The following is a 24,120-nucleotide window of genomic DNA, read 5'->3' as shown; positions in this document are numbered from 1 at the left end:
TCTAATTCTGGAATTCCTTAGCTCCTGTGCTTCTAGCGTCCTCTCTCTCTCTCTCTCAAACTTTGTTTTCTGTGAATTGGCAGAAGGTTTTCAGAGCAGATCAGTTCACATACCACAATCCCCTCCACATGCCATCATGACCGAACTTCTGCTGGGTCTCCTGTTTTCATTCCTGCTCTTTCCTGAAGCTCGGGATGTTTTCCTGGAAGAACTGGTGCCATTTTGATTCTATAGGGTTGGCTTTGCTAAGCAGTTATTTTTCATTAGTGTTATTGTTCAATTTTGAATTATGTCATCTTAAATAATCCGTTGAAATCATAATCACTGGTACTCATGAGGAGCCATGGTGGCAGGGCGGGTTATACATTAGGCTGCGAATCCCACCCACAGTTGCCTGCCCTCATAAAGATGCGCTGTCTCAGAAACCCTAAAGAGCAGCTCTACTCTGTCCTACAAGGTCACTGATAAGTCTCTGATCAACTTGATGGCAGTGATTTGGGTACCCCGGAATGTGAAATTTAAAGCTTGCAAACGAGCTCTTTGGAGATACTGTCAGTTCAATCAGCAGGAAGTCACACTGCAGGGTGTGAGTCCTAATCCAAAACTCCGAGGGAAATGGGCATGTGAAGATGGACAGAGATTGACATTCACCTTTGACAAATCAAGAAACCTGGTAGAGCCAAGAAAGTACTTTCCCTAGAGCCTCAGAGGGAACAAGGCAATGACAACCCCATGCAGGAGTGCCTCTTGCCTCCCAAACGGAGAGACAGTGTTTGCATTGATAAGCCACGATTTGTAGTAGTTTGTTACCCCAGCAATTGTAAACTAAGGCAAAGAGTGTTTTGACAAGTGGCCATCTAGCAGGGAACAACTAAGCCCCCATAGACGAAGCACCCCAGCCTGTGTGATCATGAGGACAGGTCCAGGTATCAGAAGATCGAAAACAAACAATCATGTAGTGAAGGAGAGAGGTCAGAGTGGAGACCCAAAGGCCATCTGTGGTTAATGAGGCATTCCCTCACAGGAGGGTCACACAGAAGGGATGATACCTCCAAGGTGCAGAACAGCACCAATGAAACACACATTCCTCAGTCTAGATCTTTAATCCTTCCTTTCCCCACTATTATGACTTCAGTTTTACCTCACAAATTCTGTTAGACTTGTGTATGTACACTGGTATAGACAAGAGCTTTCAATACACAGAGCCCAGGATAGACAAACCCCTTAGAAACAGTAATGGGATAAACAATCCCATAGAGTATGGGAAGAGAAGAGGGAGATTGGGCAGGGGTGGGGAGGGACTGATAGCAATGATGGCGGTATAATCCCCCTTGAGAGAGATGGATATCAGAATTTGTGATGAAGGGATATATTGGACAGTGTAAAATATGTGTAAAAAAGAATATATATATTAAGGGTTCATGAGGGTGGTAGGGGGTGGAGGGAGGTAATAAAGAGGAGCTGATTGATATTATTATTATTTTCCATTCGGCGTTTTATTTGTTTCGATGCATTACATCCCTAGAAAAAGAAGCCCAGGATTGTCCCTCCCGTGTGTTTTCACCTGGCTTCCTCATGGTCCATGATGCCGGCAGAGGTCGTCAGCACGAAGAAACCGAACTGCCGGGAAGGGAGCAGGTTGTTCTGCCACTTCTCTAGATCTTTGAGCTGCACGTCAAATCCAGGGCTGATCACTCCGCACTTGATTAATCTGCCCCTGAACTTCACTACAATTTTCCCAGCCCTGTGATCATCAGTGATTTCAAATTCATCAATGTGGCCGTGCTTCATCATCACAGTTAGAAACCGGACAATGACCTTGGAGCATGGAATAATGAGAACCTGGCGCTTGCCTCTCTTCTCGGCATTATTGATGCTCTTGAGAGCGTCGGCCAGGACGTTCATGCGCACCATGATGGAAGCAGATTCTCACCGGCACCGAGCTGATTGATATTAAAGGGATCAGGAAAAAGAAAGTGTTTTGAACTTGATGATGGCAACATCTGTGTAAATTAGCTTGATATAATTGATTTATGGATTATTATAATATGTTAGTGCCCCCAATAAAATGATTTAATAAAAAAGAGTTTTGAACATACACTAATACACACACAATCACATACATGACTTATAAAAAGTAGAAAACGTCTATGTTCTATCATTTAAAATAAAACATATTATTTTAAATTCCATTTTCCATGTCCTTTTGGAGGTCTATATAAATTTATATTCATATTTATATCTATTAGTCTGCTTTGATGAATTAGAAATTATGTACATATTAATTTACCTTTTGCCTAGTGAATTTGGAGTACTGGTTTTAGAGTTTATTTCTTAAACTTGTGTCTTAAAACAAGAAAATAAATTTTTTTTCCTGTAAAGGGCCAGATAGTGAATATTTTTGACTTTGAAGTTTCTAGGGTCTTTGTCATATCAATTCAACTCTGCTTTGATAGTGCAAACGAATGTGTATGGTGATGTTTCAATATAACGGTATGTAGTTTCTTAAAATGAAATTTTATATATTCTCATATAATTTTACCAAATATGAAAGTGCTTTAAAAATTTCACAGAAAACTGGAATTAAGAATGGAAATTTTCCATGAATATTTTGAAGCCCTTTCATATTATTATTAATTTTTGTTGAATAAACAATTCAAGTTTTAAGAAAATAAAAACAAGCATTTTAATTTACAGGCCATAAATTACTTGTCTTAAAAGCATGAGTCATAGATTCAAGAATGCTGGGCTAACACCTTGCTTTACAACTGAGTGACCCTGAGCCTGATCATGCTTCTTGCACCTTAGTTTCTTCTTCTACAAAGTGATAAAACTGAACCAAATGAGTTCAAAACCCATACAACTCTAGTCTCAGTTTATTTTATACTCTAATGGAAATATTATCTTTTCATGATTTATTGATTTGTTGCTGGAAAAATCCTTCCTCCACACTGTATGTTAATTGCTTTGAAAAAAGCGATCCTTTTGTCATTATTAAATTAAAACTACTCTAAATATAAATATGTCAAAGGAAGATATTTCTTTAAGCATAAAGTCTGTGTTATGTCCATGTATAAAACAGGGTCTTATACTTGCATTAAGAACATACACATGTAGTAGTCATCTTTGGATAGTACTTTCTCCAATGGCTAGGTATTATTTGTCACCTGCACTTACACACGCTTGTCAACTGAATTTTTGGGGAGGTGAGGGAAGGTCGTGTTTATTCAAACACCCATAAGAAAACAACCAGACATGCTTTGGGCAAGTAAATTCTGACACATAGTGACCCTACTGGACAGAGCATAGTCACTTCATAGGGTTTCCTAAGCTATTCAGAAGCAGACAGTTTCCAATGTTTATGGAAGCAGACTGCCACAATTTACTGCTATTTTTTTTGGTTAACAACTGAGCACATAACCACTGTGCACCCAGAGCTCCTTTTAGGTGCCCAGAGCAGGCAACAAACATAAAAGTTAATTAAGAGAAGAGGGATCCAAGATGGAGGAAGAGCCATATAGATGTGGGGACAACCCACCCCACCAAAACCGGAATTGTGCTGGGCAGAGTGGAGCTTTTGTAGTACCCATTTTTTCCCCACTAGCAAGCATCTAGCGACTCTCTCTGAGTTAGTGCACCCAGTGGCACTGCCTGGGAAGATCCTCTCTGGTCACAGTGAATTTTTCGATAAAAGCAGTTTCTCTTGAACCTCATTTTTTTCTGATGGCCAATTTAAAAGAAGAGCATGAGCCTGTGAGGTTTTGTTTCCTGCTATAGAAAAATGCCACAGAAACTGTTGTGATGTTGAACACAGCTCACAAGGACAGCGCTATGGGAAAAACTCAAATGAATGAGTGGTTTTCTTATTTCAAAAAAGGTGAAATGTCGATTTATGACAAACCTCATTCTGGCTGTCCATCAACTTCATGAAAGGATGAACATGCCAACTTGTAGTGCATTTGGAGTTTGTTCCAACAGGTCAGTCTGTTAATCAAGCTTTCTATTTAGAGGCTCTTAAAAGACAGTGTAACAGTGTTTGACAAAAAGGCCCGATTTGTGGCAGATGGGACTGGTTTTGCCACCATGGTAATGCACCTGCTCACATAGAAATCTCAGCATACCAGTTTGTGGCAGAAAACAGCATGTCTCTCTTGTCCCACACACCTGACTCACCTGACATCACTCTGTGAGACTTCTTTTTGTTTCCACGAATGAAGAGAGACATGAAAGAACAACAATTTGATGACATAGAAGAGGTGAAGGAAAAAAAATGAGGGAGGAGCTGTCAGCCATACAGAGGAGTTTGAAAACTGTTCCTGAGAATGGAATCACAGATTTGACAAATGTATTAAGTGTATGGGAGAGTACTTTGAAGGTGATAAGGTTGTTTTGTTAAAAAGTTGAAATAAATAGCTTTGAAAAAAATCCCTTTTGGGGGGTAGGGGGTACCCCCCTCTTCTTACCCAGACCTTGTACAACAAAGACTCGATAAACCAAGTGATACACACACAGATGGCAATCTTGGAATCCAGGCATCAAAGGAAGGGATAAGGAAGTAGATTAAATGTCAATAGGAGAAAGAGACGGAACGAAAACAGAAAACTATAAACTGACAATTGGCACAGCGCAGGCATTTTGAATTACTAACACCCGTATTCCAGTAGGAGCAGGATGCAAACACATGACTCTGTCTGCCTTGGACTACACCAGCATCAACCCTGGAGATCAGGGGTCAAGAGCTTTGATTCCCTGCCTTACCTTGCACAACTTCCGGTGTTCCGAGCTGTGGCCCTATGTATTCCTGCCTACCTGGCAGTCAACTGACACTTCCTTCTTGACTACGTCCTCCATTAGAAGCACTAGTTGCCCCCCCACCCCCCTTGCTGGTTGTCCCATGCTCCCATGAAGTGACAGTGTCTGCTTTTATGTTTGGCGACTAGAGCTTTCACCAGTATTAGACTGCTTCTTTCATGTTCTCCCTTTATCCCCCTGCCACTCCCCTTTCTTATTAGCTCTTCATCCTTCTTTGTTCTATTTTATCTTTTTATCCCCCTATTTTGTTCTCCCAGTCCTTCTTTCTTCTCTCTCTTTCTCTCTTTCTTGATCTTACAGGGTAGGGACCCATCCATAATCCCATATCTGCACTGAGCAGCATTTGCCTTTGCCCTGTGCAGTGTATTCCTGTTGAGAGAGATCTATGTTCTGGCTACAGATGAATTTGGAAGCTAACAATTGTGTCAGTCTTTGTGTCATGATTTTTCTTTTCTTTCCTCTGTCTTCTTCATTCTTCCCTTCCCCTTGTAATATTTTCTTTCCTCTTTTTGTAATACCACGGAAAGAGTACATCTCCATTAACTCCATGTTCAATACTGCCCTCCCCTGGCCCTCTGCATAAATTGGTTTGTGCTTCCTGGAGTTAGCAATGCCTGCCTGCCAAAACCTTATAGACAGCTAACTTTTCTTGTAAACTGCTGTGCTCCTATTTATTTTGTTTTGCTTTCCTCTTTCCCCACTCATCTCTCTTATTCTTATTCCTTTCTTCAGATATCTTTTATCTTGCCCAGCCCCTTGTTAGTGTTGTTTTTCTCTTCCATGCATTTTCTCTAGATATTTACTGCAGTACTTAAAGAGCCAGCAAACTGACCCTGCCAACACATTCACTGAGTGGGTGCAACCACAGATTCGAGTCCCAGTGCATAACAGTGACTGGCCACCACCCAATCAGCTTGCCCTCAGTTGCTCTGATGATCCAGTGATAAGAGACCTATACCTATTCTCCCAATGACTACCATCCCATAATCCCAAAGACAATGGTGAGCACTCACTGTGGCCAACTAGCAACAGATAGCCACCCACCCTGTTAGTTAAATACAATAAAGCAAAAGAAAAAATGAGTAAAACAAAACATGAGTACAGTAACTCTACAATGTCTTGGAGATAATAGAAAATTTCAAATTTCGCAAAACAAATGAAAAAACAAACAAAAAGACAATAAAGCTTAAACAGGTGACTAAAATATTGGGCCAGATAATCATCCAGAGGAAGAAATGCTATTGGAACTACCTGATTAAAAAATTTAAATATTTATTCTTTAGTTATTTCAACAGTTTAATAAAAAGACCAAAGGAATCACAGACAAAAATTAAAGAAAATGCAGACAAAATAAACCTTTGGAAAATAATGTAAGAATAACTTTGTAAAATAGACATAAAAATACAAGTCATTCAAAGATAGCAAGTAAAAGTCCAGAAGAAAACTATGAAAATTTGAGAAATAAGAATTGCATTGTGTGGGCAAAGGAGTAGAAATGAATCAAAATAAGGCAGAATTAATGAGATTGGAGATAACTGATTTAATACTGATCTGTTAGGAAAATAATCACTAAAAAAGAAGAAAGGAAAGAAGAGCAAAGCTTAATAATTATGTGGGACATTAATAAGAATAACTTACATATGATTTGAATTCCAGAACAGGAAGAAAAAATCAAAAACAAACAAAATTCTCCAAGAAAATTGGAAAAGGTTTGTTATCAAAGAAACCCGAAAGATAAGTAGATATGCATTCAAAGATCTCACTAATTAAAAAAGGATTCCCCAAAGTCATCAAAACCTAAAATCAAACTTTCTAAAACCAAAGAAAAAGAAAGGCCTTAAAGCAGCTTGGGAAAAATAAAGTGTTATTTGCAAAGGACGACCACTAAGATTGACTCTTGATTTCTTGACAGAAGTTATTTAGGCAACAGAAGATGAGGTGAAATATATTTTTTAAAAATCTGAAGGAAAAATTGATAACGAAGAATGATATATCCAGTAAAATTGTCTCTTAAATACTTGTTGAAATTTGGACCCTCTTAGATTAACAGAAAGGAAGGGAATTTCTAAAAATTCAGACCAACTGTCTTAGACCTCATTTTCTTGAAAAGCAAAACCAGTGACATGTAAATAAATAAAGATATTTGTATCAGGAAAATGGCTCATACAGTTGCAGAAACTGGTAATTTCAGTCCATTTTAAGTTTGTGTGTCAGATGTTAGTTTCTTTTGCTTTCCTCTTTCCCCACTCATCTCTCTTATTCTTATTCCTTTTCCTGCCTTATATGGCTGCTGGAGCTGACGTATCAGGAAGCAGGAAGACCATGACGGATATATGCGAAGAAAGATGAATCCAAGGATAGCAGGTCAGATGGAAACTCTGATGGCTCTCAGGGTCAGCAGGCAGTATGGCATGCTGGCTCAAGTCCCCAAAACTGGAGGCCTTTGAGTCAAATGCAGCATCAAGACCAGCAAGAAACACAGACACATTTTATAACATCTACTTATATAGGTGTCAGCGTCACCCACAAGGAAACTTTTCTTCAATCTCACTCCTCCCTAATCTTACATCTTAGCTGCTTACACCAGATCCCCTGAAAGAACTGATTACATTGTGTTAGGTCACCTCATGGGGAATTGCTTTAATTGCCAAACCATTGAGAATCCTGCCAAGCCATGAGAGTATAAAACCTATCTCAACAGTATTGTGCCTTTTGTCATTCTAAGAAGGGAAAATAACCCTGACACAAACACACAAAACAAAAAACCTGATGAAGACACAAAAAAGAAAATTATAGACCAAATAGCTCTTATGAACATAGGCACAAAATTCTTAGCACAAACTTAGCAAATAGGATTCAACAATATATGAAATAAATACTACCCCATAACTAAGTGGGTATGATAGATTTTATGTCAACTTTATGGTACTCTTGTGAAGGCCAATGTAGAGTACAGTCTATCATTCAGGCTGCAGTCTAATAATGTCTGCTTGGGGTGTGGCCTTTTTTATAGGAAATAAATTGAGGAAGACTGAGCACTGTGTTACTATTTACATTCTTTCTTGCCTAGAGGGTGCACCTGTCTGTGGAGCTTTAGACAGTGTGGTTTGTACACCCTGGGAGATGAGGTCCCTTCTATGCTCCTGCTCATCTTGGATCCAGGAAACTCTGAACCCCTGGCCAGTGCTCTCCTAGATTCCCTCACTTTCCCGGCTCATCCATCAGCAGCTCCATGAGTTGAGTGTCTCCAGCTTGTATCTGACCCTTGTACTTGAGTTGGCCTGGACTAGGCTGTTTTCTTATATAAAGTCTTTTCTTATGCAAATATGAGTGTCACTAGATTTGTTTCTCTAGAAAATTCAGCCTAACACAGAGAGGATGGTTCAACCTTAGAAAAGTAAACATATTGCACTACATAAAACAAAACCAAGGAAAGGAACCATATGAACATATCAATTAATGTAGAAAATGCATTTGACAAAATCTAACATCTATTCTTGATAAAAATACTCACAACATAGGAATAAAAAGGGAATTTCTCAAAATGATTTTGTACATGAACAAAAAGGCCGACACTATTTTGAAAGGAAAGAGACTGAAAACATTCATTTGTCAACAAATGGGAAGCAGACAAGGATGCCCTTTATGAACACTCCTATTTTACATTATATTGGAAGGCCTAACAGGACAATAAGGCGGGCAAGAGAAATACATGACATCAAAATTGACCAAGAAATATGAATACAATTATCTCCATTTGTAGATAGTGTGATGATATATATATGTATATATATACATATATATATCCTATTATATGGTAGTTCCATCCACCATAATCAAGTTTACAATATTCTCTTTGAAAATAGGGCTATGCATGTCCCATAACTGTGGGCAAAAGGGATCTGCCAGAGGCTTAATTCACATAGGTACTCTGCAGAAGGATATTGTGCTCCCAATGTTCTCCATAAACTTTAAAAAATGGGGCATTCACAGTTTGACCTCTGATACCTTTCCTCCTTTGTATTTGGGTTTTGTTGTTATAGAAGTAATTATATCATGTGCTCATGGATAGGAGGATTTAACATTGTTTAAATGTCAATACTACACATTACTGCATTTGAATTATGATGTTGGGAAAAACATTGAAAGCATCATGAACTGCTACAAGAACCAACTTCTGTCTTGAAGAAACAGCCAGAATGTTCCTTTGAAAAGAGGATGGCAATACTTTGTTTCATGTGCTTTGGGCATGTTATCAGGAGAACCTAGTCCCTAGAAAAGAGACATCATATATGATAAAGTAGAAGATCAGCAAAGAAAGAGAAAGCTCCTCAAGCAGATTTACTGACACAGTAGCTACCACAAAGTGCTCAGACATAACTAGAATTGCTAGGATGGTGCAGGGTAGGGCAATGGTAGACACAGAGACCAGCAATGCATTTATGCCATATACCAAAGTCCCTAATTTCATACCCCCCACGCATGCACACACACACACACACACACACACACATTTACGTTTCAAACTTTATTTTCTTCTTATTTTAAAATAATTTTATTGGGGCTCATACACCTCTTATCACAATCCATACATACGTCAATCGTGTAAAGCACACTTAAACATTTGTTGCCCTCATCATTCTCAAACACTCGCTTTCGACTTGGGCTCCTGGAATCAGCTCCTCATTTTTCTTTTTTTTTTTTCTGCCTCCCTCTCTGCTCCCCACTCCCTCATGAACCCTTGATAATTTATAAATTATTATTTTATCGTATCTTACACTGCCCAACGTCTCCCTTCACCCACTTTTCTGTTGTCCATCCCCCAGGGAGGAGGTTATATGTAGATCCTTGTAATCGGTTCCCCCTTTCTACCCCCACTTCCCTCCTCCCACCCAGTATCACCACTGGTCCTGAGGTGTTCATCTGTCTTGGATTTCCGGTTTCCAGTTCCTATCTGCACCACTATGCATCCTCTAGTCTAACCAGGTTTGTAAGGTAGAATTGGGATCATGGTAGTGGAGGGTGGGGGGTGGGTAGAGGAAGCATTTAGGAACTGGAGCAAAGCTGTATTCTTCATCGGTGCTACATCACACACTGATTGACTCATCTCCTCCTCTAGATCCCTCTGTGAGGGGATCTCCAGTGCCGACAAATGGGCTTCGGGTCTGCACTCTGCACTTTCCCCTTCATTCACTAGGGTAAGATTAAAAAAAAATTTTATGATGCCTTATACCTGATCCCTTTGACACCTTGTGGCCTGTGTTTATTTTAAGACAGAAATTTGTTTTTCTGGCAGTTCATGATGCTTTCAATTTTTCCCCCCAACATGATAATTCAATTCCTGACCTCAAAGACTATAGTTGTTATGTACCATTAAGTTGATTCTGACCCATAGCGACCCTTTATACAACAGAATGAACCACTCCCTCTCTTGTGCTTTCCTCACAGCTGGTCCTATGGTTAAGTCCATAGTTGCCGCCACGGTGTCAATTAATCTCATACAGAGTCTTCTTTATTTTCACGATCCTTCTAGTTTACCAAGCATGATATCTTTCTCAAAGGACTGGTCTTTCCTGACAACACATCCAAAGTATGTAAGATAGAATCTCAATATCCTTGTCTCCAAGAAATACTCGGGCCATATTTCATTTAAACAGATGTGCTTGTCCTTTTGGAAACTCATGGTACTTCCAACCATCTTTTTCCAGCACCACAATTCAAGTGCATCGATTCTTCTGCAGTCTTCCTTATTCAATGCTCAACGTTCACGTGCATATGAGGCAATTGAAAGTACCACAGCTGGGTCAGGTACACTTTAATCCTCTATGTAGCATCCCTGCTTTTCAATACTCTAAAGAGATCTTGTTCACAAGATTTAGCCAATGCAACACATCTCTAAATCTACTAAACAATTATGGCAGCCAAAGCAGTGTGGTAGTGGCTATTAGACCAATGCAGCAGAATAGAGAACCCAGAAATAAATCTAAATACCTACACATGTCTTATTTTGGCAAAGGGCCTACACGTATTAAGTGAAGAAGAAATGTTAAGTGCTGTCCTGTCACCTCTGACTCCTGGCAATCCTGTGCACAACAAAAGGAAACATTTCCCTGGCCTACACCATCCTCACAAGGTTGCTGGTGTTGGAACCGTTGTTGGAGCCATTGTGTCAATCTGCCTCAGCCCTTGAGGCCACTTTTACCAAATATGATGTCCTTCTCAGGGACTAGTGTCTCTTAATAACTTGCCTAAAGTACATGAGAGGAAATCTTGCTATTTTTGCCTCTAAGGAGCATTCTGGCTTACCTGTTCCAAGACAGATCTACTAGTCCTTTTGGAAGTCATGGTCATTTCAATATTCTTTGTCAGAGCCATAGTTCAAAATCATTGGTTCTTCTTTTGTCTTTCTAATTCAATGTCTAACTTTTACATGCGTAGGAGGCAATTGAGAATATCGAGCCTTGAGTCAGGGAACACTCAGACTTCAAAGAAACATCCTTCCTTTTCAACCCTGTGAAAAAATCTTGTGCAACACATTTACCCAATGCAATGTATCTTTTAATCTCTCCACTGCTGCTTGGTTCCATCCAAGAAAAAAAATCCTTGAAAAATTTCTGTTTATCAAGATTTTATCTGTTGTTCCAATTGTGAGGATTTGGGTTTTCTTGACACTGAGCTGTGATCTATACTGAAGACTGAAATTTTTATCTTTATCAGCAAATGCACCGAGTCCTCCTCACTCTCACTCAGCAAGCAAGGCTGTGTCATCTGCATGTAGCGGGTTGTTAATCAGCCTCCTTCCAAGCCTGATACTACATTCTTTTTTATATAATCCAGTTTGTCTGTTCATTTGCTCAGCATACAGATTGAATATGTATGGTGAGAGGATACAGCTCTGATGCTCACCTTTTCTGAATTTAAGACAAGCAGTGTTCCCTTGTTCTGTTTGCAACATTGCCTCTTGATCCATGTGCAGATTCCACATGAGTAGAATTAAGAGTTCTTTAATTCCCATTTTCTCAAAACTAGCTACCGTTTGTTATGGTTCACAGTCAGATGCCTTTGCATAGTCAGTGATACAGAAGTAAAGAGAAGGAAGAGGTCATCTCTTCAATAAATGAGAAGAGCAAAATTCGGTTTCCGTTTGCAGAGGAATAAAACAGGACCTGTATCCCACTCTATATACAGAAATGAACTCAAGGTGGATTAAAGAACTAAATCCAAATGCTAAAACTATAAATTCCATAAATAAAATAATGGACCCCGATGATTGTTATAAACACATACATAATGAAAGACACACAGCATAAGACAAAATAGTTGAATGTAACCTACTAAAAATAACACACAATTGCACCCAAAGACTTCATTAAAAGAATAAAAAGAGAACCCATAGACTAGGGGACAATTTGGCAATGATATACTGAACTAAAGATTAATCTCTAAAATGTATGGAAAATGGCAACATATCAACCAAAAGACAAAAAATCCAATAAAGAATTGGCAAGATAAATGAACAGACAGGTCACCAAAAACAACATTAGGTGGCCGACAAATATGAAGGAATGTTCCTGATCACTAGCTATTCAAGAGCTACAAATCAAAACAATAATCAAATACCACCTTACATCAGTATTAATAGCAAAGTTAAAAAAACAAAATAACAAAGATTGCAGAGGATATGGAAAGATTGGAATCCTCATGCACTGCTGGTGAGAATGTAAAACTTCAACTGCATGGAAAGTGATATGGTACTTCCTCAAACAATTGGAGTAGGTATACCATATGACTCAGCAATTCCTTAATTGATATATACCCCAAAGATGTAAGAGCTAAAGCATGACCAGATATATGTACATCCATGTTCATCGTAGTACTAGTTACAATATCAAGAATATGGAAACCACCTAAATATCCATCAATAGAAGAATTACAAACAAACTTTGATACATCACACAATTGAAGACCACACCATGCTAAAGCGTAATGATAAAAATGTGAAATACCTCAGCACATTTGGAGATTTAGAAAACTCAGTACTGAAGGAAATTAGTCAATCACAAAAAGACAAATATTGTATTGGTATGAGACCACTGGTATAAAAGGGAAAAAATGAAAACAAAGGATTTTATACCAGGAGAAATGGATTTTGATGGTTACCAGGGCGAGGGGTGAACGGAAGGGAACGGAAAGCAGTAGACAGGAGGATGTTCTGCTGTTACCTTGGCTGAAGGTGGGGAGGAATATTTTACAAGAGGGAAAACAGAAAAAGAGGGATGCAGGACAAACAACTGGGATATTTAATAAGTAGGCTAAGTTGTTGTGTATAAAAAAATGATGGTCTGAAATGTAAACCTTCACTAAGTCACAATTAAAAAGTTGTTTTAGTTGTTGTTTTTTAAAGAAGCTTGTGAGTGACCATCTAAGGTGTATCTATTGGTCTCTCCCCATCAGAAGCAAGGAAGAGTGAGAAAACAGAAGATGCAAGGAAATGATTTGTCCATAGCACTAACAAACCTCAGCCTCCAGGACCCTGAGATAAGAACTAGATGTTGCCTGGCTACCACCAACTGCTCTGAAAGGAACAACAATGGGAGGTCTTCATCAGAGTGGAAGAAAATGGAACAAAACTCAAAATCATAATAACAGATTTATTAGTCTGAAAGATAATGGTGGAGAGACATCCTTCATCAGCTCTGACACTTAACTTACTCATTAGATCATCTTTAAAGCAATGACAGACAAGCCTATCCAATGTTCTTAAAATAAGTAATCAACATTTTCCACTTTGATCATGAAACACTAAAGTCACTGCCATCGAGTCAACGCTGATTCACAGCAACCCAGGAGGCCAGGGTCGAACTAGCCCTGTGAATTTCCGAGACTGTGGCTCTTAATGAAAGTAGAAAGCCTGGTCCTTCTCCCAGAGATCTTGACTAGTTCAGCATTAAAGAATGAGATCCTAAGAAGTTGTGCTTATTTTTGTTTTTAGAGGTGAAATTAAGATACCTACTTTCCTCGCAGCCCTCATTATGTTGTGTGTAAGAGAAAAATAATACTTTAGAAAGGTATAGAGGCATTGGATGAACAATAAGACCAAGGAGCTATGCACGGCTTAGAACAATCCACCATACAAGGTAAGAGGGGCGGAATTTGCCCAGAGCTAAAACTCAAAAGACAGGAATGGCTAGAATATGAGGGAGGAATGGAAATATAAACACAGAGATGAAATGGGAAGAATTCTGTCATATTGGGGGGCTTCAGCCAATGCCACACAGCAAAATATGCACGAACTGTTTAATAGAAAACCAGTTTGCTCTGTAAACTTGTATAACATTGCAATTTAAAAAGCTTTTAAAAATCAATCAAGATTTAAAACTCTAATTTTTCCCTGTTATGATAAGAGCCAGTTGGATAACAAAGACACTGAGGTATTTGCTACTTTTGCTTAAATACCATCATGGATTTTCCTCTTCTTACTGAGAGTTTAACCTGATGACTGTTGAATTCATTATTGGGCCCTTAAAATAATAAGTCCATTAAGCAACTCTTTACATTTCATATTTTATAACTATAGATTTTCCAACTATTATTCTATGAGTATTAGTCTCATATGTTTTACTAAAAGGTAATGTGAAAAATGAAATTTTGTTTATATTAAAAATATAAATATGCCATAATTTAAGGGATTCAAGAAACTGGATTTTGCTTTCTAGACACTCAAATTTGGCTGTTATCTTTGTTTAGGGCTGTCTTTACTTGGGCAGAATTGAGGTGTTGATAGAGTTAAATGCTAGCATCCTGTTAATTGCCTAGTGCCCTATTTTCTTTCTTCGATTCTTTTTCTTCTCCTCTTTCTTTTTTATTTTGATTTATTTCTTGATTTTCTGGCTGAGTCCTTCCCGCTAGGCTTCCATGTGGCAAGGATTTGAACCCAGGGGCCGCTCTCTGGAATCTAAAAATGTGGGATACTGCTCTTGAAAACATTTACAGCACTGAGAATTTTATGTGGCAGGTTTATTCCATCCTACACAGTCTCTAGGAGTCAGAATTGACTCAATAGCAGCAAATTAGGGGGAATGGGAACCTTTCTCAGGAGGGTACCCAGGAACCCCTAATCTTGTAGAAATTAAGCCTCAGAGTTTTTCTAACCTCTTTTCCTCCTCAGATTCAATTTTTATACCTTGTTTTGTTCTAATTGAATCTAAACTACACTGAATACATGTGTTAATGTTTTCGTTTTAACAGAGACGTTTTCTGAACAAATCGGCTAGTGGAGGCCATATCTGAGACTTATGCCTGTAAGCCATAGCCCACTCTCCCAACAGACAGGGATGGCTCTGTTTCTTCTAGATCACAATCTTTTATTTTCTTTAATACAAACAAAAACAACTCAAGTCATTCATAAAAAAAACGATCATATATAAATATTTTCTGAAGCGCACTACATAATCAATGCGGTAGAATCAATCCTGACTCATACCAGCCCTGTGTGGGGGTTTCAGGACTAGATATGTTTAAGGGAGCAGACAGCTACATCTTTCTTCCAAGGAGTAACAGCTCAACACCTACTCCAGGGGTCCTTTAAAACATACGAGGGATTCCTTAAGGAGCACTGATGACATAATGGTAATTGTTGGGCTGTTAACCACAAGGTCAGCAGTTCAAAAACATCTACTGCTTCTCTGGAAAAAGAGAAGTGTTCTCTTTCCTTAAACAATCACCGGCTCAGGACCTCCTAGCGGCAGTTCTCCCTTCTCCTACAGGGTCTCTAGTAGTGGGAATCCACTGGATGGAAATGAGTTTTGTTTTGTTTTTTTTAAGTTTGAGGGAGTTCTCAATATTAGTGTGAACGGGAAAAGAATTGGAAATTCCTAATATTAAATCACTATGGTAGAGTATGTATAGATAGGTAATTGTGCTGTTTGCACCAAAAACACTGGCTATATGGTAGGAAAGACAGACTTTCCAATAAGTAATTGCTATGGAATATGTACAATACAGTACACTGCCATGGAGAAGGCGAGCAGACACGGAAGAAGGAGAGATTAACTTGATCAGGCAAGACAGAGAAAACTTCACAACAGACCTTTGAGCTGGATTTTGGAAAAAAAAAAAAGAGCATTTTAGATGTGAAAACAATAGGGAGTTTTGTGCCACACACTAGTGGCATAAAATACACTGTTCTTGAACTTAAAAAAAGAAACAAGTTTTTAAAAGAAGTATTAGCAGCAATAGAAAGTTCATTTTTTCTGTAGTAGAAACTACATTTAATATTCAAGGGAAGAGTGGTAGTGAATTCAGCGTCAGCATCCAGATACTGGAGACACTGGTAGTGGACAGTACACTGGTAGTGGACAGTACACTGGTAGGGGACAGTACACTGGTAGGGGACAGAATTAAGGAAGTGGGATACTAGAGATTTGTGATTGTTTTTATTTTCAGAGGTAAAAATAAGATACCCACTTCTTTGCAGGCCTCATTATGTTGAATGGAAGAGAAAAATAATATTTGAGAAAAACATAAGCAAGTACAGGAGCATTTGGATAAAGAAGTAGACGATACACAATAATGTATTTAGGAATATAGAATTCCAGAGACCACAGAAGACTGTTGTGATAGTACATAATTTCATGTCAACTTAAAGATATATAAAAAAGTGTAGGGGTGGTGTTTAGCCTATTAATCAGCTCACAGTCTGATGGTGACTTCTTATGGGCATGGGCTTCTCATAAGGAGGGGACATGGGAATCTTTCTCTCTCTCTGCCTTCACCTTCCTGCAGATAAGGCACTCTGGGACCTGTGAGGGCCTGGATACGTCCACCACCATTGTATCCACATGCCTCTTCACCCACCAACCTGTGACATTCCTGTATTCTGCATCATTGCTGTGGCAACATGAGTCTAACGAGGGACCTATGGATTAATATCAGACTTTTGGACTTGAATTGGATTGGGCTGGGATGTTGCCCTGAAATATCAAGCTTCTTGATATAAAGCTCTTGCTTACACATATGTGAGTGTTGTTGGATTTGTTTCTCTAGTCAACCCTGCCTAATATAACAGTGTCGAGATGACTTCAGTAGGAGAATTTAAGTAGAGAGAATATGTATAGAATTATATCATAATACTTATAAAATGGAATATAGAAATTGTTTTATTTGCTTAGCATCTTGGACGCTAAGGATAAGTAAGTAACATGACAGGACCAGTAGGTACATCATTTTGGATGTTGGTCGAAAGATGTTTCTGTGTTAGGACAAAGATGTGGAGAGGAATTTAGAGTCTTGCATCAGTTTGTGGTACTTTCATCTACTTGGATGTCTCAAAGAAAATAGGCAAATATTAAGTTTTAGGATTTTTTTCACATTAGTTTAACTCTAGGCCAGAGTTTTTCAGCCTTGGCACTATTGACATTTTGGGCGTGTTAATGTTTTTTGTTAAGGGCTGTCCTGTACATTATAGGATCAATAACAATATTTCTGGCCTTTATTCACTAGGTGGCAATAGCTTTTCACGAGACAATCCAAAATATGTCCAGGGATTTTCAAATGCCCCTCAAGGGCCAAAATAATCGCTAGTTAAAGATCACTTGGCTAGTGGTTTCCGACTAGGGGTAGATTGAAATACTGTCTCAAAAATTAGTTAACACTTAAAAATAGAAATTGCAAGTTGACATAAACTAATACTTTATAATCGTTGAGAGGAAAAAAGAATAATACATTAATAGCAGGAGATTTTAATACATCACTTTAAAGCAAATCCATAAACTGGAGAGAAAATCAACAAAGATACATAGAAGAATTAAATAGCACAATCAGCCTGAGCCCTTAGACAGATACAGAACACTTTGAAGACAAACACAATACACGTTTTTTCCCAGTGCTCAAGGAACACTTTCCCAGAAGAGGTCATATGCTAGGACACAAAGCAAGCATCAATAAATATCAAGGCTACAGTTTTCTTTTCAATTCATAATGGTATGAAACTAGTAATCTGCAACAGGAAGATAAAAAAATAGTTAATTAGTAATTGAGTAACACCTTACTTAAAAATCATTAGGTAATTGAAAAAATAGAGTAGAATTAAAAAATGCCTTGAAACAAATGATATGAGAGCATAACTTACAAAAATCTTTGGGTTACAGCAAAAATAGTTTTCACAGGGCAAATTATCAGAATAAGGGTACATTGAAAATATGTACAAGAGAGGCAAGCTGGTTTTTGCCAAAAATTGGCACACTGAGATGGCTGAATGAGCAGGTGTATTGTTGTGGTGGCAAAACCTGTTCCCAATCTGCCACAAATCAGGCATCTGTTGTTGCACACTGTTATGCAACCTTTTCTGAACCTCTAAATAGAAAGCTTGATTAACAGTCTGACCTGGTGGAACGAACTCCAAAGGCCTACCCCCTCACATCAAAAAATCATATGAGTATTGTTTTAATCTTTGATATCATTTGACAAGTTTTTTTGGGGGGAGGGTCGAGTGATGATGGTGTCTTCCAGTGGCTTGATTGATGTTTGCTTGTGGGGTCATAAGAATCGTACCATGTCTTGTCACTTTAGGGAAAAAGCCTGAGTCATTTTGGAACTGTTCTTCCAAAACACAGCATGCTTCTGCTGGACACTTTTTCCTGGTCAGTCTGAACCCAAGGCACAAATTTCCCAGCAACATTTCTCATTCCCAAATCACACGTTAAAATTATCCAAGATAGTCCAGATAACTTCCCCATCTCTTCACTGGTCTGTCATCTGTCTTAGAGCACTAGCGCACACATTTTGTCCACATTTTCATCTGTTTGGGAAGTTGATGTATGTCCAGAATGAGGTTTGTCACCAATAGGCATTTCAGTTTTTGAAATGAGAAAACCACTCTTATACTTGAGTTTTTTCCTTGTAAAATTGGGACCGAATATGGGAATTAGGCAATGAATAGGTTGGGAAGAAGGGCTAATTGCCAACAGTAAGTATAAATTGCAGCAGGACATTTGAACTGAATCAGCTATTCAGTTGTAAAAAGAATGATATGTTCTCTGAGACCATGTGGACAATTACCTAGGTGTGGGCCATAGGGATTCTGTGAATTCTGGGTGGAAGACTCTCAGCTTTAGGCTTTGACACCATCTTCCAGGCCCACCAGGAGGCTAATTCTGTCCTCATGGATTTGGCCAGCCCCATTCTCCTAGTCCATCTAAGTGGTGACCCAACTTGGCCCCAGTAGGTCCTGTCCTACCCCGGGGACATGGCAGCCTTATCCCCTCAGATTTGGGCAAACTGAATGGCATCACCGTACTTCCAAAAGAAGGTGGAGGTCTGATTCTTTGAAACCCAGCAGGCTGCAGGTCTACCTCAGAGGTCATGGTTCTACCCTGTTAGACTCTAGAGCTGTGGTTCTCAACCTTCCTAATGCCGGGACCCTTTAATACAGATTCTCATATTGTGGTGACCCCCCCCAACCATAAAATTATTTTTGTTGCTACTTCATCACTGTAATTTTGCTACTGTTTTGAATCAGGCAATCCCTATGAAAGGGTCGTTCGACCCCCAAAGGGGTCGCCACCCACAGGTTGAGAACCGCTGTTCTAGAGGTTGTGCCTGCCCCTTCCAACAATTCTGTGCTACTTTAGGGATGGTCTCTTTCTTCAAGGACAACTGATTTAACTCCTCTTTCTTGCCTGTAGACTTCCAAGAGGCAGGCAGGATTCATACTTTTTGTTGTTTCAATCTTTTTCAATCAAAGCTGATGTGTTTTCTGTTTTGACCATGATACTTAGCTACTAGGCTACTATAAACAGTCAATCTCTTTAAACTATTGTGCAACTTCAACCTTGGTAAAAATAATAGGACACATGTCTAATTTGCACAGCATAATTTTTCATTTTTTAAAGTTTTTTTTTCATTTTGTAAAGTTCATTTTAAGCCAACTCATGTCCTCTCACATTTCATTATGTGGCAGGGAAAAATCATGCAGCTCTTTTAAGATATTGCTTAGAAATCTCCTCTGTTAGATATCCAAATTCATCACTTGCCTTTCTACTTCACGTCAAATATTTGAACAGAGTTCAGACAATTCTTTGCCTCTGTATGAAAAGCATTACTCTTCTTTCTTTGCTCAATCACATGTTCATCATTTTATTTTAAAGCCAGACAGAAGCAAATTTATATTTGTAGCAACTTTACATTGCTGGACAATTTATGGTGTTCCTCTCTTCTTTTATTTTTGGAATATAATTCTATTCATAGTACCATTTCATTAATGAAATTGTTAATTATTTTTTCTCTATCATGCTTTATAAAGCAGTAAACTTCCATGTATGTTTTTAGCTGTACAATTACCTACCTTTTTTTTCCTTGTGATTTTTATCTTTGTGGATTAAAAATAAGCAAATATCTAATTTTTGTTCAAATTAAGTCAAATTCTGTGGGAGGAAGAATTCGTGGGACCGAGTGATTCTCTTCATATACCAGACTTGCCTATCCATTCACATGTTGATGGAAATTTAGGTTGATTATTGGTATCACTGTTACAAGTAAAGCTCTCTTTATATGGATATCCTGGCAGTTACATAATCTCTTAACTTGAGCAAAGGGGTGGAGTCCGGTCTGTTACTCCTAGTCAATGAAGCCTCTGTATGGGCACAGCCTTCTCCTGAGAATTTTGGGAAATTTTGTCTTCTTTCCTGGAGGTGGGATACACTCTCTCTCTGCTTCACAATGCTGTTGACAAGACACATGGAGCTATGCTGATGGCAGGCAGAGCCCTGGAGCTGAAGGAGCCACATAGAGACCCGCAGCTGTGCTGAGATACTTCCACAGCCACTGGATCCACCAATGGCCTGTGATCTTCCTGCATTCAACATCATTGCATGTTTTGCATGAATTTATAGACTAGTATTGTATATTTGGGCTAATAGCAGACTTATGAACTTGTCTGGATTGAGCTGAGATGTTTCCTGAATATGCAATTTGATATAAAGCTCTCTGTTACGCATATGAGCGTCAATAAATTTGCTTCTCTAGTCTACCCTGGCTAACACAAATATATACTTCCTTTTTTCTTCCTGTGAAATAGAAGGGAAATGCCTAGATTATATGGGTATAAGTTTAAGTTTCAAAAAACAAAAAAATTACCAAAACTTCCCAAAGTGGTTGTACCATTTCACATCCCCAACAATAATATACGTCAATATTAAAAATACAATATGCATCTAAAGAGATAACAACAAACCATTGGATCAATTGTCCTACCTCCAGATTTATCCTTTAACTTCCTCTACTCCATCCCATAAGGAGGTGAGAAGCAAACAATCAGGACAAAAATCCTGAGGATGCGTATAGCCACCTTACTTGGGGGAGAAGTACATTAAGGAACTGGAAAGAAAAAGACGCTTCAAAACCCTGGAGCCTGTAAGCACCTGTTTATCAGCCGCAAGTAGCAGCAAGAACTGCCAGAACTCTTGTGGAACCAAGAGTATAAAAGTATAGTCAGAAAAGTGTAGAGAGGAGAAAAGCACGTGCACTCTGAGATGTTTGAGGCGGTGGGAGACGACGTAAAGCGGCATCAGTGAAGTTCCTCCTGTACTTCCGGCTGTCTCAGGGCTTCAGAAAGCTGCCCTCTAAACTTCTGGCATCGGTTATTCTTTTTTCAATTGATTTCCCTCCTGAAGCTAAGGCGGATTGGCAACAATCACTAGCCACAAGCAGAGGATGGGGAAAATGAACCTCATCAATGAAAGCAAAGGCGTTTGGATTCTGCACTCGGTGGGACAATTTTCAAACGTTCGCAGGGGAATAAGATATTTCCGACTAAGCGGCCTGAGTGTTGTCTCAGAATGATAATGAAATTTGAGATGAGATAGAGGAGCTAATTTCTTCAAACAAACTGTATTTAGCCTGCGGTCACGATCAAGATGAGGCTTTCTACTGCTCTTAGGAATTACAGTCTTGGAAACCCACAGGGGCAGTTCTACCCGATCCCAGAGGGGAGCTATGAGTCGGATCAACTCAACGCAGTGAGTTTGCTTGGTTTGAGTGATTAAGTCTATCTCGTGGATTAAGCAGGCACTGTTAATCAATCAATGGATACTAACCTGACAAATCAGCTTGATTCACTGCAACCTTTACATAGCAAAGAAAATATTGTCTAGCTCGGCACCATAGTCACGGTGGTTGATGCTTTCCGTGGGGATCCCAGTTAGTGAAGTTTCCACGTGTTCCTGCTAATCCTCTGCCTAACCCGATGCCTTAGTCCAGCAGGCGGTCTTTGCAGACAATGAGCGCAAAGTGAGTTCACGTTACCATCTTCATTCCTCAGCGGTATTCTGTTTGTATGTTTTCCAGATGGATTTCTTTCTTCTTTTCTCAGTTCATGTTGTATTCAATTTGGTATTCTTGACCCAGATCCCAATTTGAATGTATCAACCAACGCTTCTTCGATCTTCCAAATGCCATTTAATAAATCATATATACTTAAAAAGTATACTTTGCTTAATTTGACATACTCCTCGTAAAGAATCATCATATTCAAGGTAGTGGCATAACTATGACCTCCTCACTTTCTCCTGCCTTTTTATTTTTAATTATTTTTTTCTCCTGCCTTTTTAAAACCCCACTTTGCAGCCCCTGTGCCCTCCAGCAGAGGTCCCTCTATCACTGTTCCAAGGAAACCATTGCTGTAAACCATGGATTGTTTTATACTTACTGAAGTTTTATAAATGGAATGCTTTAATTTTTTTAGACTTCTTTATCTTGGCATGGTTATGACATACATCCATATTTTAGCATATAACAATAGTTTATTTTAAATAGTATTTCATTGCTGCTGTATACCATATTCATCTGTTGATGGCCGTCAGGTGTTACTTCCAGATTTGACTGCAGGTATAGTGGCTACCCATCCTCGTTCGATCAGCATGGTCGGCAGTTGGAAAATACCACCAGCAGCCAGTGGGAGAAAGACTGGGCTTTCTCCTCCTGTAAACAGTCTCAGTTTACGAAACCCACAGGAGGTCACTATGAGTTATCATGGATTCCAAGGCGGTGCGTTCGGGTTTTTGGTTTGAGTGTCTCTTGAAGGAGCCCACGTGCAATGATGCAGACTGCAGGATGATTACAGGTTGGTGGGTACAGAGCCTTGTGGATCCAAGGTCAGTGGAAGCATGGCAGGGCTCTGGCAGCAATTAGGGTGGCCAGCAAATAGGGAGGTGAAGTTAAAGAGGGGGGTGGATTCCTAGGTCCCTCCTTATGAGATGGTCACGCTCACAAGCAGAGCTCTTTGTGCCCTAGATATTAGGGGAGAATAGGTCTATTATTTTTCTTTTATCTGCCATGTGTAGTCAAATACTTTTATTTTATTACTCATCTGTTTACATTAACAGATGCTGTAACCTTGGCATCGACTAAGGGTACCCTACTGCATAAATTCCAGAAAAGATTGACTTGGATCACTATTGACCTTATTGTTTAAATGCAGTGCTTTGCACAGACAGTTAGGAGCTCCTCAAGATCCCCTGGCCACCCTCCATCACTGAATTTGTTTAGATGGCGGGTGCTTATTTCTTCTTGCATGTCCTTTCCATGTTCTGGATTGGATCCTCACATGGGCCTGAGTCTTCTTTCTAGACTCACATCCACACCCCACCCATTCCAGGAAGGTCACTGTGTTCCTAACACATTCAATGAAGAATTTGGATAAATTGAAGGAAGTTATACAGTTAAGTACATCTGTTCCATGTCCCCGGAGTAACTAACTTTTCTTTCTTTCTTTCTTTCTTTCTTTCTTTCTTTCTTTCTTTCTTTCTTTCTTTCTTTCTTTCTTTCTTTCTTTCTTTCTTTCTTTCTTTCTTTTTCTTCTTCTTCTTCTTCTTCTTCTTCTTCTTCTTCTTCTTCTTCTTCTTCTTCTTCTTCTTCTTCTTCTTCTTCTCCTCCTCCTCCTCCTCCTCCTCCTCCTCCTCCTCCTCCTCCTCCTCCTCCTCCTCCTTTTTTTGTTAAAACTTTTATTGGAGGCTTTTCACATCTATCAAAATCCTTACATTCATCCAGTATGTCAAGCACATTTGAACATGTGCTGCCATCATTATTTTCAAAGCATTCTCTTCCCACTTGAGCCCCTGATCAGCTCCCCATTTCTTCCGCCTCCCTCCCCTACCCACCCTCCCTTACAAATCCTTCATAAGTTATAATTATTTTCATATCTTACATTGTCCTCCATCACCCCTCAACCACTTCTCCATTGTTTTTTGGGAGCGGGTTATAGGTTGATTCTTGTGATGGTTTCTCCTTTCTCCCCCCACCCTCCCCTAAACC

The 24,120-nt window shown here is 39.1% G+C and overlaps 1 protein-coding gene across 1 annotated transcript; it reads right to left on the bottom strand.

Moving 5' to 3' along the window:
• Positions 1–1,560: 1,560 nt before the first annotated feature.
• LOC142451156 (small ribosomal subunit protein uS8-like) lies at positions 1,561–1,920 on the bottom strand. Its single transcript, XM_075553071.1, has one exon. The coding sequence runs from the start codon at positions 1,912–1,914 to the stop codon at positions 1,561–1,563; it is 354 nt and encodes a 117-aa protein (XP_075409186.1). The 5' UTR covers positions 1,915–1,920.
• Between the last annotated feature and the right edge of the window lie 22,200 nt (positions 1,921–24,120).

This window comes from Tenrec ecaudatus, chromosome 6 (genome assembly GCF_050624435.1).
Source record: "Tenrec ecaudatus isolate mTenEca1 chromosome 6, mTenEca1.hap1, whole genome shotgun sequence".
In the NCBI taxonomy this organism is placed as follows: Eukaryota; Metazoa; Chordata; class Mammalia; order Afrosoricida; family Tenrecidae; genus Tenrec; species Tenrec ecaudatus.
This window is presented reverse-complemented; position numbering and strand designations above follow the sequence as displayed.